The sequence below is a fragment of the Serinus canaria genome, chromosome 12 (assembly GCF_022539315.1).
Source record: "Serinus canaria isolate serCan28SL12 chromosome 12, serCan2020, whole genome shotgun sequence".
Taxonomy (NCBI): Eukaryota; Metazoa; Chordata; class Aves; order Passeriformes; family Fringillidae; genus Serinus; species Serinus canaria.
The window spans coordinates 9,481,206-9,497,499 of record NC_066326.1 but is presented as its reverse complement, the minus strand read 5'-3'; the positions used below and the strand labels follow the sequence as shown (position 1 = coordinate 9,497,499).

Below are 16,294 nucleotides of genomic sequence, written 5' to 3'. Positions count from 1 at the left end.
TCACTTGGTACCTTTTCAAACTAAAACACACCTTTCCTCCTTAGCAGACTAAGACACCAAAGAAGAGTCCATGACAGCAGAGGAAACTTGGCATGGGTCAAGACCCCTTCTCCAATCAATTGAATTGCTCTGTCCCCAGACCTCACCTCTCTGCCAGCCCTCGTTTAGTCAAGCCTGAAATGACAATGGGATCGAAAGGCTCCTCTGTCCCAGAGATGGTTATTCCCAAAGGGCCCCCATATCTCTTCAGCTCCACCGTGTAGATAATAGCACCAGTTGTCTCCTGCTCGTCTGAAAGAGAAAACAGGAATGCTGAATTCTTGTCATTTCCCAAATAAAAGTAGTCATAGGAAAGACTTGCAGCCTCTAGAAGCAAAAGCCAGAAGTCTTCAGTGACACTCATACCAAATAGGATTTTAACCTTCCAGACATCACTTAAGGGCAGAATAACAAAAATAGGCTATAATCAATTGGAAAGTGGTGACTGGATAGCAGCAGCCCTTATCTTTGTTAGTTTGCACTACCTATTGGGAAATGTCATTACAGTGGACAGGCACCAGTTTGCATCAGGATTTCTGTACCAGAGTTATCTTCATCCTTCCTAATCTTCAATTTGACCAGGTCTTCACACTGCCTTAAAATCTGCACAGCATCCTCCATTGAGCAATTGTCGAGTCGGATGTTATCAATGGCTAGCAGCTTGTCTCCCGGCTCTAAGGTGCCAGTTCTACATGGAGAGGAAAAGAAAACTAAGAGTACATTTGTATTTGCCTTTCAGATCCCACAACACATTCAGTTCTGCAGTGGAAATTACAATATTAACTTTTTACTGTCCTTGATCTTTTTTGGAAAACCATGAGCTGAGTCTGGGACACCTGTAATTTTAAAGAGAGGAAATTTGTGTAGAGCATGTATCCAGACAGAACCAGCCAGGAAGGTTGGATAAATATCCTGGGTAACCTATAACCCTAAAAATGCCTGATGTTTAACTGACAGATGATCTACCCCTTATGGAAAATCCTGTGTGAGCACTCTTAAAAATAAGCAATACAGACACACTAAATTCCTCTGAATCCCTTGCTATGAGGTTTTGGGATCAGAGGGGAAGTCAATAAATCCTGAGTTATTTGCACAGTTCTCCACCAGTGCCCAAAATTCACTCACTCTGTTCACCAAAGCAGGAACTGAGACATGGCAAACTACCTGATGAGCCATAGCACCTCCTGGGATATATGAAGCCCTTTACCACATGTTCTTAAATGCTAACCATCCATCTCCTAGAGACTCAGCAGACATCTAAACCAGTGCCCTGGTCATCTTCTCCATTAGCTCAACTCTATTCACTTCAATACAGACAAGATTTATTGCAAACCCTATTGTGGTCTAAGAAAAAACTCTAGTGCTGAGATCTCCTTGGATTCTGGAAATATCCAGACCCAAGTGCTACTGCTTGGGCTATGTTCACCTTCTCTGGTAGACATTCATGGAAATCCATTTTGCAGTGGGTTTGACAGATGGAAAATCCTGCACTCACCTGTGTGCTACACTCCCCTTCTTGATGTCAGAGATGATCAAAGGATCCCCAAGCTTTCTGCTTGCAGCTGCAAAAGAGACACATAGGACAAAGCCTGGTGGTGACTTTGCTGTCTGGGACAGGGATGGTGGATAGTTAATGGGGAGAAGCAGCCATAGGGAAAGGGGATTTATATTCCCATCACATAATGATGCTTCATAGTTGAACTCTGGAAGCCTCTCCAGAAAGAAAGAGAAAACAAAAACCCGAACATAAATCCCTGCAAAGTTTATTGGTTGCCCTTTGCCTAGGTAATTTCCTCTGGACTCCTGAAGGAGAGGACGTGTGGCGTCCAGCAGCAAGGGGTGCCCAACAGGAAGAGGTGGCACTGCCAATCCCAGCACTGCTGAACACCCCTGACCAACCCTCACACACAAGAGAAAGGAGTCAAAGGCCATGGCTGCAGTCTGAATTGCACTGCTGCCTGGAGAGCTCCCAGCTCTGCCCCGTGCTCCATACAAGCATTTCTGTGTTCTTCAAGTAAAGCGGGCTGTGAAATTTTCCATGTGGAAAATAACCCAGTGAAAAAGCTCAGTTTTTCAGCTGGTTCAGCTCTCTAGGGCACTTAATCCTACAGCCAGATGAATCAGGGGTGGTTTGTGCTGGAGCTGGAAGGGGTGGGTGGTTTCCAGCTCTTATCTCCTGGCTGACCCTGATAACTTTTTCAGCCCATGAGATGTGAATACGGATCTCTGGGAGCATTTACATTTTCAGACTTGCCTGCAAGACCTGCTGCTCTCCTGAGATACCGAAGAGAGATTTATGACTCAAACTCCTCCTGACCTCCTTGTCATGCACACGCCAAACATACACCAAGAAAGAGCATCCATTCCACCCTGCATCCTTCCCTCCTGCCTTGCTATGGGAATTGCATTGCCTCATTTAAAGTTGACAGAGCCTCTCAGCTTCTCACAAAAACTGTGTGGGAAGAAAGAAACTCACAGCCTTTGAACATATCAGGTGCAGGGCAGAGATTAAAATATCTGCGAGGCACGTGGCGCCAAACACACAGAGATCCACCTGCCTGAACAGCAGTTAAAGAGCACCCAGAAAGTCAGACATAGTAAGTGTTTACCAGCCTCTCTGCTCTAGATTTTTCTGTTGTTTATATTCATTTATGAGATTTTAAAACATATGTCTAACCCAACACCTTTAAGGATATCCTCTCCCAGAAATAACCAAACCTTCTGTACTAAAGAGAGAAGAAAGACAGCCAATCTCAGTTCTGGCAGAGCTGAGAACCACAGTGAGGTCAGACAGCAAAAAGCAGACTGTGACTGATTTTATAATAGTCACAGCAATGTGACTGCTGCATGGTACGGAGCCTGGAGGAATTCTTTTCCCCATGTTTTACTGGAGCCTGGTACCAGACAATTTTGGACTGGACACTCATGTTGTGCTTCTGTCTGCAAATCTAAGGGAGGAAGATATGTTGTGGAGATTCCCAGAGGGCTTGTGCCTATATTCAGCCTGTCCACAGCGTGGACAAGACTGCAGTCAGGACAAGAGACACTGGGCAAAGCTGAGCAGTGGGAATAAGGGTGGGGTTCAGGCAAAAACAATGCAGAATCCATCCCCACGCTGACTGAGGAGGCCACACACCATGGACTAACAGCACAGAGATCGAGATGTATCACTGATAATTATTGCTGCTGCTCTCCTTTTCAGTATAGGACAGGTATTTGCTGCTGACAGAGGTGTACAGAGTGGTGTCCAAGCAGCAGTGAGGGCAGACCCTGTGAGCACACCCTAAGCCCTGGGTCAGGTGGCATTGCTGCATGTTTAATCACTCCCTAGCCTGGTTCTGTCAAAACAATCCAGGTTAGCAAAAATACTTTTCACTGCAGGGTTTGTTTACTAGTTTCAAAGCAGAGGCAGTGTGACAGAAAGGGGTTAGGGTGGATCCTAACCTGTCCTGGTGGTGGGCTGGGATGGTCATCTCTAACCTGACCAAGCCACATGTCCAGAGACCATGAACACCAAGAGAGCAAAGAGAGAGGGGAGGAAAAAAACAGCAAGCATGAAAGCACAGACAACAACATGCCTCAAGCCCTGCAGAATTTATGTTTATCTCAGCATCTGCCCTGCAAGTTCTGTGACATGTGTGGGGATCCTGCACACAGTCAGTCCCTGTGCAGAGAACGAGGCTTTGTCCTTCTGAAGCTCCACAGTTGGTGTCAGCACTGAACACAGCACAGAAGCAAGGGTAACAAACCAAGTGCTTTATCCATTGGAGAACAAAGCAAGTTTTAAGGAAAAATCATTCTGGGTTTTGTTTGCAGGCATTTTTTAGAAGTTTTGCTCTCAGAACTGATTTTCTTGAGACCTGAGTTAAATGGAAGAGCTATATACAACTGCATACAACTGTCCCTACCAACAGAGAACTCAAACTTTAATAAATGGCAGCCCTTGTAAAGGTAAAACATTCTAAATATTCTTCACAGAGTCATTATAGAAACACTTAGATTGGAAGGGACCTTAAATCATCTAGTTCCACTCATGGAACAGGGACACCTTCCACTAGAGCAGGTTGCTTAAAGCCCCACCCATCCTGTCCTTGAACACTTCCAGGGATGGGGGACCATCACATTACATAATTTCTTAATGTAAAATGCAAAGGTTTATAAAACCATCAAATCTGAAGGGTAAGTTAGAGAGACTTAATGAATAACCATGTTCTCTCAAGAGGTGTAAGATACAAGGTTAAGATAATGAAATCTCACAGCACAGAACAGAGGCTTGTTGTTCATTCTAAAAACCTGTGGTTACTGACTCCATTAATTAACCTTTGGCATCCCAAAGCCCTTCCTGGCACCCCAGCAGAGTATCCAGATGGGGTTCCAGCCTGTCTGCTGGGATCAGGTTGCCCTGAACACCCCTGAGCCCCACATTTTTAACCATCCTGGGCCATTCACACAGGGTGACAATGTTTTACTGTGCAACAGCTGCCTGTCTGACAGTGAGAGAGCTGCAATTTCACTGAAGGGGTGGCTCAGTAGAGGTCAGAGCTATTAGATACATGAATCCCTGGTGAGATTTTGAATAGTCAATTTCCAGTTTGCCTGCAATTAAAACAGCACCAACCTAAAGTACATCATTATTAGGGCTCTGGTCTTTGGCATTAAGACATTTGCACAGATGAATAAAGCCTCCTTATCCATTCATTTCTGCTGTTAATGTGGGAATATCTCTTCAAAGGACATTGTCTTGGGAACTCTGCTGCAGGAAGACACAGTTTGGACACTCAGCCTTGCCTCTGGGTTTTGCTCTCTGTGTGTGAAATGGAGATGGCAGCAAAGGAAGCCAAGGGAAGAGATGGAGGCAGGAGCTGGCGTGCAGAAACCCATGCTCACTCTCAGCAGGCATCCTGGCTGTGGCCTCCATCTGCCAGGGCAGGCCACTGCAGGTGGAAACAGACTCTTTTTCAGATCCATTTGTATTTTTAGTGGATTTACCAGTACAAAAGATAGTTTAAATCTGCTCCAGTGGCCCAGAGAAGGCTCCATAAATCAACAGCTGGTAAAGGTAGAAGCATGTGGTGGGGAAGAAACTCAAAATGAAAACACTGCTTGGCAGTGGTGACAGGGCAGTGATAAAAAGGTGAATTGATCAATACTGTTATTTACTTTTTATAAATTGCCTTCAGTCTCTCTGCTGGGATTGTGGCTAACTAAGTGTTTACACTGTGATGGATGACGAGGCCAGGAACACATGTCCACTTTGTGTTTTTAATAGAATGCATAATGACTTGGACTGGTAAATTATTCCCCTCCAAGGAGCACCAGCACATTTTTCACAGGCATCAACCCGTTAAAACTGCCCTTCATTATTGACCAAGCCAAAGCAACAATGGCAATGTGTAATTAAAGAAATTGTAAGAATGCCATAAGAATGCATTTAAATCAGAAGCATTTTTAAAATTGGAAATAACAAAATCAGAAACCAAATAATCTCAGGATTGCTAAGGAATGAGAAGATGGAAAAAGTGAATCAGAATTGATTACAAAGAGCAGCAGTGAAAATCAAATCCTCAGTACCCAACTTTTTCCTCTGTCATTCATTAAGTTTAGCAGCAGGTGCATAAATTATCAGTGCCTCCAGCAGGATATCTGCCTCATCACAGATCCTTCTCCTTTCACAATCTCCAGGTAGCAAAACCAGATCAGGATATCCCACCAGGATAAAAGCACTGGAGTGAATCAGCTGTAGTGTGAGAGAGGGGGCAGGACAGGTGGCTGCTGAGCCTGCCCTGCCTGCAGACACGCTCTCCTGGGCTGGTGGCAGGGCCCAGGCTGATACAGAGCCTGCAAAACTGGATTTGCTTGGCTCAGAGATCCATCTTCTCACTAGGACAGTGATTACACTGCTTAAGCGACTTAATCAAAGTTATCTATCTACCCAAATTCCAGTTTTATCACCTGCAAGCGGATATACTGCCTCCTCCTTATCTGCAGTGCTTCACACCAAGGGCACAGGAATTGATTTGTTAAGATATATAAAGGTAATTTGATAAACAAGCTATATAAAGCATTAATGCATATCTTAAATTAATGGCAATTTCAGTATCTCTTTAGACAGCAACACCAACACACCTCTACCCTACAGTGAATGTCACAACCAGCCCTTGGAGAGGATATTTAAGACAGGAAAAAATCCCAATCTCTGAATACAAAAGGTAATCTTTTGTGTAATCAACTATCATTTTGCAGAGAGGAATAAAAAATCTATACCTTATTTTAAGAGGTGAGGTATTGAACATATGAGAATATGTGACTATTAGCTTCTCACTGCTGGAGATGTTAATTTATAAGAGATTTACAGGAAACCTTCAAAGGTGCAACTGCATCATTAGAACTGGATGCAGCCAGCAAGACCAGAGCATTTGAGGCATGAGTTCTGCTAATGGAGAGGGGTTGTTCAGGCTAACAAGGGTCAAATCTTCACATCCCTGTGTCAAAACTCTCAGTTTACCAGCATTTGCATCCTCACCATTGTGAGCCCCAGAGTTGATGTAAACAGGTAAGCTTCAGGGCTCTTGGAGCAGAAAGGAGCATGCTCTGCTCCTCTGCCAGAGTAGCTGCTCTAAAAGCAAATGCCCTTCTCTCTGGGACAGAGGCTGAGGTGCTGCTATTTTCTCAGAGAAAATGAGAGTTTAGTTGGCTGTCTGTCCCTTCACCCTGGGACAAAGTGCTTGGAGCAGCACACATGTGGCAGCTTCAGTGTATGTCATTTAGCATATTGAGAAGACTGAAATGAGGCTTGAGGACATAGAGGTCCCTCAGGAGTTCAAAGCACTGGCAGTGAGAGGCTCACCCCTTGGATTTTGTACTCATCCTTTGAGGAACTGAAAGAGAACAAGTGCTAAATGCATGTATTTCCACCATGCATTTTGATTTGCTGTGTCCCTTTGCCACACTGTGTTTGAGCAGGGGGAAGAAACACATCCATGCTCTCAGACCACAGCTGGAGACTCATCCAGCCCAAGCCTTCTCTTTCTGGAAAACCTTGAGATCTCTGAAAGATTAAATGCCTTCAGCAAATATCTGCCCCCCACCAGGAACAAGTACAGCCCCTCTCTGCATGTTCATCCCAGAACCAGCAGCATCTGCCTTCCTCATACACAAAACTCCTGGTTTTCAGCCCTTTTATGAGCATTTCCAGCAGATTTATGGCTCTTCCTACAGCCAGTTCCATTACATGAATTCTTCCAACACATCCATCAAGAATCCTGCTCTCCCCCCACCTTTACCTAGTCCATCTCCCAATTAGCTCTGAAAGCCACAGTACAGCAAGAACTTGATCACATTTATTCCTGTGTGCTCCTCTGATGAGGTCGTAACACCTTCTGCCCATTTAAGAAGGCAGAGGCAAACCTTCCTAGGCAGAGGAATTAACTACAGAGAAGCCAGCTGAAACCAAGAGGTAAAACTCAATGAAAGCAGCTCATCTTCCACCTGTAGTGTAGCTAGACTATAAAGCTCATGAATAAACCCAATTCTGTGGCCATGACAGTGCAGTGGATCTTCTTCTGACCCCTTCACCTTGTCATCTACTCAAGCTTCTTCAGTTTTACAGAGTAGGCAACAGGAATCCAATGCAAGAGGCCAGTAAAGCAAGCCCTTTAAAACAGCAGTTATATACTTTTCCACATCAGAAGGAAAGCATGTTTGTTTCTAGATCTACACAAACACTCAATTCAGCAGAACTGAGAGGAAAGGAACTGAGCAAAACAGAGAAGGGTTATTTTTACCTCTTTTCTTTTGCTGTTTGCATCACACTCCTGCATGCACATCATGTCTCTGCAGGAAGTACTTAACATAAGGCTGCTTGCTTTGGTTTTAATTTTTGAAACTGGTATATTTATCTGCCTGGTCAGAGGCAAAGTGAAAAAATTATGATCTAATTTGCTAAGGATTATGTGGACATAGGTTTATATAGACTAATATATGAAAACAAAATTAGGATTAAGCTTGAATTTCATCCTTGCCACCACATTTTTGGGTGCCTGTCTTTTTCTCCATTTTTATGTATAATTTTGGCTTTGACTCAGGAAACAACTGCAATATATTTTAGGTTTATGCATGTGCATTACTTAAACAATGTCCTATAAACATGTTCAGCAATCAAAAAGATCAAATCAATTATAGTGTTAGAAAGCTGCTTTGTAGTTGAATAATGGGCATCTATTTAAAACCCAGGGGTCAGTTCCTTTCTATTAGCAACGATTTCAAAAATGTGTGTGAAATCCCTTCTTTTAACAGATTTGAAATGAAAACCTTTCCAACATAAAAATTTGTTTGAAGTGTAAATGCACATTTGAAGCAGATCCCGTTCAAATAAGACTTCACAAATAAAAACTTCTGTTCTTGCCAGCAGCTCCCAAGTTCATTTTACTCTTTAACCCCAGACATAAACTAAACTTTGAAACTTAATAGGGCCTTGCTCAAGCCAGCTTTTGCTACCAGATCCATTATCCTGGGCTGCTCCCTGAGGCTGGAATGCCAAGGCAGTGGCAGGGCAGTGGGTTGGAACCCAGCACAGTCTGCACCATGCACTGCTCCCCACCAGTGAAATGCCATTACAGACAGCCTGCTGCTTTCAGGAAGCACTTTGATGTCTTCAGACATTACCTGCTACCAAGCCAAATGTAAATACTGTGCTGTTGTTTCTCAGGATTGTCCTTGAGGCACAAATAGGGGAAGCTGAGAAGAGGGACAAGAAAGATCACTAGGTGCAAAGGCATCATCCTGTCAATGTTCCAGTCACTCCTGAGAATCATCCCACTTAGACCAGAAAACCTCCAATTAACTCTCTAACTAATGCTGTAAATGTCAAGAGGTAATTACCATAGCTTCTCTTTTAATGAAACCTAGTTTTCAAGTGTCCCTTGCGACTCCATTCCCCAGACACAGCTGGGTCCATGCTCCTGAGGGCTCAGACAAGAGATCCCATTAGTGCAGCCTCACAAGCTGCTCTGCTTCAGATAAGAGGTGGTGGCAGTCACTGGGCATGGCAAACCTCAGATGATTCAACTCACCTTGCCCAGAAGTGAGAGAGGGATGAGTGATCTGAGACCTGCATGTGTTTGCCATACAGGAAAAATTCACTGACAAAAGGCATGACAAGACCCCAGGTTAGCCAGAAATTTGGGATGGATTTCCCTATATCATCCCCCTACAGCATCCTCTCCAAAGAGGCAAGAAGATCTTTAAATTAAAAACTATGCTCAGAAGGGAAACAGAGATAATTAATTAAGAGTGAGCAGAGAAGAGAGAAAAGAAGGAAAAAGTTTTATGTTCTTTTCTCTCAGTGCACACCAAGTCCTGACACATGGATCTCCTTCTGCATGGCTTGAGCTTATAAATGAAACAATTCCTGGCAAACCCTGGAATTTAAAGTGCCTTCCCCCGTCTCTTAAACAAACCACCCTTTTCATGCTCCTCCTCTTGGCAGTTTCCCCTCTCCACCCTTCAAGCTGTGGGGTTCACCTCTTACTTGTTCTCCTCCCTCCACCTCTCTTTTCAAGGGTCCCATCAGACCAAGCAATTATTTTTAAAAAGAGCATAATACAAGTGTGATCAAGGAAATAAAAATAATATTACATATAACATAACATAATTCTGCACCACAGATCAAGTGATCAGTTAAGAAACATCCTTTGTCCCAACCCCTCATGCAGCTGCTTTTCTCTGCAGCTGCAGCTCATGGAGGCAGGAACCACACATTTGATTCATTCTGGGATAAACCACGAGTTCTGGAGTGCCACAGAAACCCCACATGATCTTATTTCTCTGTTGAGTCCTCTAAAATGCCTGTGTGGAAAGCAGAGGCTCTTGCAACTGCTGCTGCAAGTCTGAGCAATACTTACAGCTGATTGTAATTCCAAGCTCTACACCTCTTTTCTTGGGCAATTTAACATGGAAAGTACCGCTGCTGGGTATGACAGACTCTATAAAGCAAAAAACAAACAAAAAAGAAAATAAGGAGAAAAAAGAGAGTTTTCAGTTGCATGGATGGTTTCTTTGGAACCAAGAAAACAAGTCCATAAAGCACTGCTTTATTGGTTCAAATAAGGTTATCTGAGGCCCCGTGGACTTCAGGTTGAAATTTGGATTCTCATTAAAAATACATGCTCTGAACATCAAGAGCTCACATCACACTGCATTTCAAAACTGAAGTAGGTCTGTCAATGTAAATGGAAAAAAAATCTTTTTTTAATACAAAACTGTACTTTACCCTTAGCCTATATCTTTGGCTCCCTCCTGGCTTCAAGGCCATAAATGAATATGAATATTATTTCTATTAATGAGCAAATATTTAAAGTGCGTCTTCTTCATCTACTCCTTAGGCTTATCTCAGCCAAGCAGTGAGCACAGAACATTTATGAAAGGATCAGAAGAACCCTCCACCACACTGCACGTTAGAGAACAACAAGAAATGGAGAAGTTCCTCTCAGGGTCTCTCACTCCTCCCTCCGAGCCTGGTGAATACGCTCCCTCCTGTGGGTTAGCACAGGCCCTGGCAGAGTCCCACGGGCAGGGAGGAGCAGCAGCTCCTCAGGGAACGCACCTGCGACGTCGAACTCGATCTCGAGCACCACTTTGTTGGTGAGCGCCGCGTCGCGCAGCAGCTGGTTGGCCTCCTCCATGGTGCCGTCCTCCGTCGCCATGCCGTTGATGGAAAGGACTCGGTCTCCTACCTGCAGCAGTCCACACCTGCAGTTCACAGTGGGAAAAGAGGGAACGGGAGCAAGGAGACGAGGAAAAAGAGGGAAGGAGGAAGAAAACAACCCCACAGCCAGCCATGAGTTACTTTTGCCAGGCAAATCTGTCAGAAGACACACAAAGTACTGACATATTCTGCAGAGGTGGCCCCAAAGAGAAGATAACTCGTTTTGCTGTGCCCGTCACAGGGTCCCTGGAAGGGCACAAGGAGGCAAACCTTTGTTGGTTTCTAAAGTTCAAACATACTTTGCTCCTAAATAACCATTTCTGGTCACATTTTTTGCAACAACCAAGGGGGATAAAAACTAACCCTCTCCTTTCTAAAAATCAACACCATGGCTGAGAGATGAGAATGATAAACACAAGGGAATGTGACTTCCTTCCCTATCTAACCACAATCAGCTCTTCCCATGCACCTGCACCCTCTGGAACACAAACTAATGGCATTGAAAATTGCACAGATTCCTCTGCTTAGTCCATGGCAAATACTGAAGCTACAATCCAATAAACTCACCGAAATGTCTCAGCAGATTAGATAATCAATTATCCCTTCTAATTGCATTTCTGGAAGCCAAATGCACAGTGATACTTTTTAACTGCCTTGAAAGGCCAATATTATTCCAGTGTGACGGCCTGACAATATACCCATAACTGACCCTTTGGGGCTCTTGCTTTAGACCCACTTTCTCCAGGAACAGAGATCAGCAGGATTTTTCCTTTGGAAGGAGAGCATGATGGCAAGGCTATGTTGGAGATGTACTGCTACAGCAGTTTGTCTCTTGGGACCCCCTGCATTTATAAGCAAGGTGTTTTTCACACATTCCTACATTCAGTATCCACCCACACTCCCTTTTTTTTACAGATACTGCAACACCAGCAAGATGATCCTCCAAGTTATCTCCCACATTATCTCAGTCAGCTCCCACCTGGGCTGGCCCACAGCTGTACAAAAACAAGACTGCAGTGCTCCCTGCAACCATGGGAAATCGCTCATCTCCCTTCTCCTCTACCAGTTGTTCACTTTAACTACATCTTTTTAGACTTTCCACTAACCACCTGGCTGTCCTCTAGATCAGAGCTTGGGAAACCATCCTTCACTCGTCACTAACATAAGCTACAGAGTGGTCTCCAAAAGTGGTTTAGGGTTGTGGCATCAAGTCTAAGGTTCCCCTCAAATGTGGAGTTATTTTAGCACAAAGATTCTCCAGAAGATATTAGTTATCCTGTTTTAAGCCTTCTCCAGAGAATCTTTATTCCCTTCCTGTTTAATGATCAAACACATCTTTGTTTTCCCCTTTCTTTCACAGATACCTCACAGAAGACAGACTGGTTTTTACTAAACCTTCCAGTCACTCTTCATCACTCACACCCAATTCAGTTGTAAGAAAACAGCACCACAGCTTCCAGGCACACAAAGGCATCAAAGGCGACAGACACTTGGCTATGTTATTCACGTCCAAACAACAGGATGTGTATGAAAGGCCGAGGTATCAAGAAAAAGTACACACATCTGAATTCAAGAAAAATTAACAAGCACAACAGCTTGTGCCAGTGGCCCATCAAAAGCTGAGATATGAACAAGTTTGGAGAGAGCCCAGGGAGGTTATTTTACTGGCAGGAAGGTATATTCACACTTCTGCCTGAGTTCGTGGTGCCCATGGAAAAATGCTGGCTACTTTACGAGATGCAAATTCAGAGCTGTTTGTTCAAGGATTCTTGGATTAGGACAGACAACTCCATGATGTATAAATGAACTCACCCTTGTGAATAAACCATATCAAGTTTAATTACAGTCCTCTACTGGACTTGTGACTATGCAGCCATGTAGAAATATCAGCTTATAAATACAAAGATAGCACCAAGTACAACAGAGATGACTCCTCTGTCACCACAAGGTCTCTTGCTATGGTGGCAGTGCACCTTTTGCAAAGGAGGGATCAACAGCTGCATCACTCAGACATCACTGTCATCTCAAGGTCACGCAGGAACACAATCCATTTTAGCACCACTCTTTCAGCCACAAGGGCTGGGAGCTTACAGGACACTTTTGCTCTGCACCAAAGCAAACGTTTGCCAGCTCTCCCACCAGAGCTGCCTTCTCCCAAAACAGCCATTTCTCATGGTTTTTCACCCAAGATGCATTTGCCTGAGACTTTTACAGCCAACAGCTCTGCTAGGTTAGAGATATTTTATTTCTTTTATTATTAGCCTCAGCTAATCACAGTTGTTAAAGCCCTGGTCTTACAGGTTTGTAAAAGTTTGTGGTGTCATGCCACAACCTTCTGGCTTTCTCTGCCAAGTACAAAGAGGCCTGGCATCTCTTGTTAACCCTTCAGAATCATTCCAAAGACATCCATCTCCTGTTGTTATGAGACCTTGCATTGAGAGTGGAGCCTGGGGAGCCAAGGGTCTTGCAGAGCTCTCCTTTTCTCTGCCATGGGATCCTACAAGAACCTTCAGACAGCTTTTCCAAAGAGAAGGCATTTGTCTCAGAGATGCTCAGTCTAACATCAGCACCTAAAAAGTACTTTCAGACTGTGGGAGCAGAAGTGTCTTAAAATCAGAAAGAAAGGAGTACAGGCATCTTCTGGAATGAAAGACAGTGCTATGGATGTGCTGGAGTCCATGAAGGGAATATCTCCCTGGGGTAGAGCAGATTTGCATTTTGCCATGACTCATTCCTTGGGCCTAAAGACAGCAACAGAGCAGCAGAGATGTCTTGTTTGATACAGAGCAGCACATATTCAAGCCTTGGGCAGATCTACACTGAAGAGCTCACTCAGCATCATCCATGTCTGCGTGGTCACTCAGCAGTGGGGGCAGCAGTTCTGATCATGGCCACACTGATGGATGCAGAAACTCAACCTTTGTGTCCTTCCATGCCCCTGAGCCAGCCTGCACAGGTCAGACATGCACATCTGTGTGTGTGTGCACATCTGTGGCTGTACATTGGTGGGTGGGTCTCAGCCCCTAATGGATCAAAGCTCTGCTGACAGCTTCAGCCAGCTGCTAAACTTCGCTTTTGCAAACTATTCATACCCAAAAGGCAGAAACACAATGATCAAACAACTGTGTCTGAGCAGAGCTACAAAACATGTAGCTCAGCAGGAAGCATTGATTTTGGATACCAGGATGGAGAAGTCAGATACTCTCCCTCTGCTGCCAATGACAGCTGGGGGAGGAAGGACACAAAAGCTGTGTGCTTCAAGGCAGCCAAGAGTGGATGTCAGGCTTCTTCCCCTTCTACCCTCCCTGCTGATAACAGGGGCTGAATCACTGTCTCATTCAGAACCCAAAGGCTTAATCATGCACCCTGGAAACAAAACAACAGGTGGGGAGGGAGGTCTATTAGAGGCTATTTGCAGTTAAACAAATCACAAGTCAGACAGGTGCGAATTTTTTGCATCAAATCTCTTGGCACAAGCTAGCACAAAGCAGACAATAAATGTGAGGCAGCCCAACATCCCTGAAAAGAGGGTGATGTCATGCACCTCCCTGGTAGTACTCACACATGCTGGGCACCACAGAGGCAGCTCCTCCACAACAATCCAGATGGACAAAGCCAGTGAGGATCATGTGCTTGTACAACAGCACATTCAGATCCACAGATTTTGCAGAGAGTGTGAACATCCAGGTCAGATCCAGGGTCCTAGGGATCTGGATCCCTACATCCCCAGAGCTCACCTTTTTGGCAAAGAGCAAAAACTACAGCACAAGAAAGAGCGTAGCCCAGCCTCAGCCAGGAACCCAGCCTGGTACAGGGGATGAAAAGGGCTCTAATGTCTTGGGCAGCAGCTACAGCAGAACCTCTGAAGAGCAGGGAATAATGTATCTTGAATGATGGAGCAAAGAGCTCTGTGAAACAGCAAGAAACAAAAAATGAAATAAAAACATAAAACTGCCTTTTTCACTTCACTGCAAACCCAGTGCACTTATCGCTTCCAAGATGGGGAAGAAAGAGAGCATTTTCCTGCCAGCTAGGAAGAGCAGAATGATTTAGGAAAGAATGAAATGCACAGTAGAGATTTAATCCCCAAATCAAATCCAGGCTGCAAATGCAGAGGGGATTGCTCCCAGTGTCCAGGAAGCAGCAGCCAGAAGAGCGTGAATGCTGCCGGGCGCGCAGCGCAGGGCGAGCAGCTCGTGTGACACATCAGAGCCAGGCAAGGCTGCACCACCACTCATTGCTTTTCCTCCAGGCTTGGCAAGAGGATAAAGCAAAGCCAGGCAGATTTCAGCACATCTCCCTCATCCCCTGGGACAGCAGGCTTTGCTGCTGCCTGATTTATAAAAGGAGTTTGGTGCTTCGCAACATGAACCAAGTTCACCCACAATAGAAGATTAAAAAAAAGTAATGCCATCACCTTAATTTTTACACCCTGTTTGGAAACAATCAAACAAACAAAAGGCATAGCAGGCTTTTAAAATCTCTCTTAACATGCATCAAGACAGCTCTTTTTCCTGTGCCAGCCCCTTGTCACTGTCCTCCTACAGACACAAGCACAGGTACTCCTGTTCCACCTTGCCTCTGCACTGGCTGACCAGAGAAGCTACAACACAGAGACCAGTTTGCACAGCACTTGCATTTTATTTTGCAGACACTTCCCCTACCATATGAGTCTACAACTCCCCCATGTGCTGTTTTTCTGGGCTGGCTTGGAGGCACCAAACCTTCAGCACATGCTGATGGGGCCATCAGAGACTTCTCCAAGAAAGGTTCTGCAGCAGACACTGAGTACTGCCACATTGCTGCACCTTTGGCACCCTCAGGGAGGACAGACCACACTGGTAATCAATGGTGGGAAGATAAATGAGCACAGGGACATTAAGTTCCAGCCTAAATAAATCAGCTCTCCTTTAAACCCCTCAAGAGATCAAGCCATGCTAGGACTTGACCTGTTTAGTAACAAAAGCCTTACCAGAAGACACCTAGACTGTAGTGCACAGACACTCAAGCAGACTCAATCCAGCCAGCAGCACTCTAAATCCAGCATTGGAACCAGCACTGGGAGCAGCTGAACTCTAGGGCTGAGGCTCCACCACTGGAGTAGTCACTGCTCCCAGTGTCCTCAGGGTGACAGAGAGCAGTTAATGCTGCTCTTCCCTTCTGCACTTTTCCCAGCATTACACAGCCAAAAGCAGGAGGGATTAACTGCAGCACCTACCTGCTCCTCAACTAGAGCCCTGTCTCTGTGGCTCAAAGCCTTGTCTTTATGGCCAGTTTATACAGCTGGGCTCTGCTACAATGAAATCAGTCAGAAAACATTTTGCAGGGGCCACTTATTTAGACCTTTCCCCTTTTTTGCACCTATACAAAAGATTTATCTATCAAAGAGGAATTGAAAAAAAAAAAAGAAAGAAAGAAAGGGAATGGGAATGGCACTCTCACACAGACACACACTCCCTTCCTCCTCCTCCCAGACCAGCCGCAGCCTGGTGCCAAGACGTTCACCTGGGGTGCGAGGGAGGCCGCGGTCAGCCGACGAGTGCAGAAATG

The 16,294-nt window shown here is 44.8% G+C and overlaps 1 protein-coding gene across 6 annotated transcripts in view; it reads right to left on the bottom strand.

Moving 5' to 3' along the window:
* GRIP2 (glutamate receptor interacting protein 2) overlaps positions 1-16,294 on the bottom strand; it is a 261,679-nt gene that overhangs the window by 23,037 nt on the left and 222,348 nt on the right. For all 6 annotated transcript variants that reach the window (XM_030227934.2, XM_050979132.1, XM_018915120.3 and 3 more), the window contains 5 exons: positions 10,643-10,788; positions 9,942-10,022; positions 1,535-1,601; positions 582-727; positions 147-291 (listed from right to left, as the gene is read on the bottom strand). In XM_030227934.2, the coding sequence (XP_030083794.1) occupies positions 147-291; positions 582-727; positions 1,535-1,601; positions 9,942-10,022; positions 10,643-10,788 (585 nt within the window). The remainder of the gene's footprint in view (positions 1-146; positions 292-581; positions 728-1,534; positions 1,602-9,941; positions 10,023-10,642; positions 10,789-16,294) is intronic.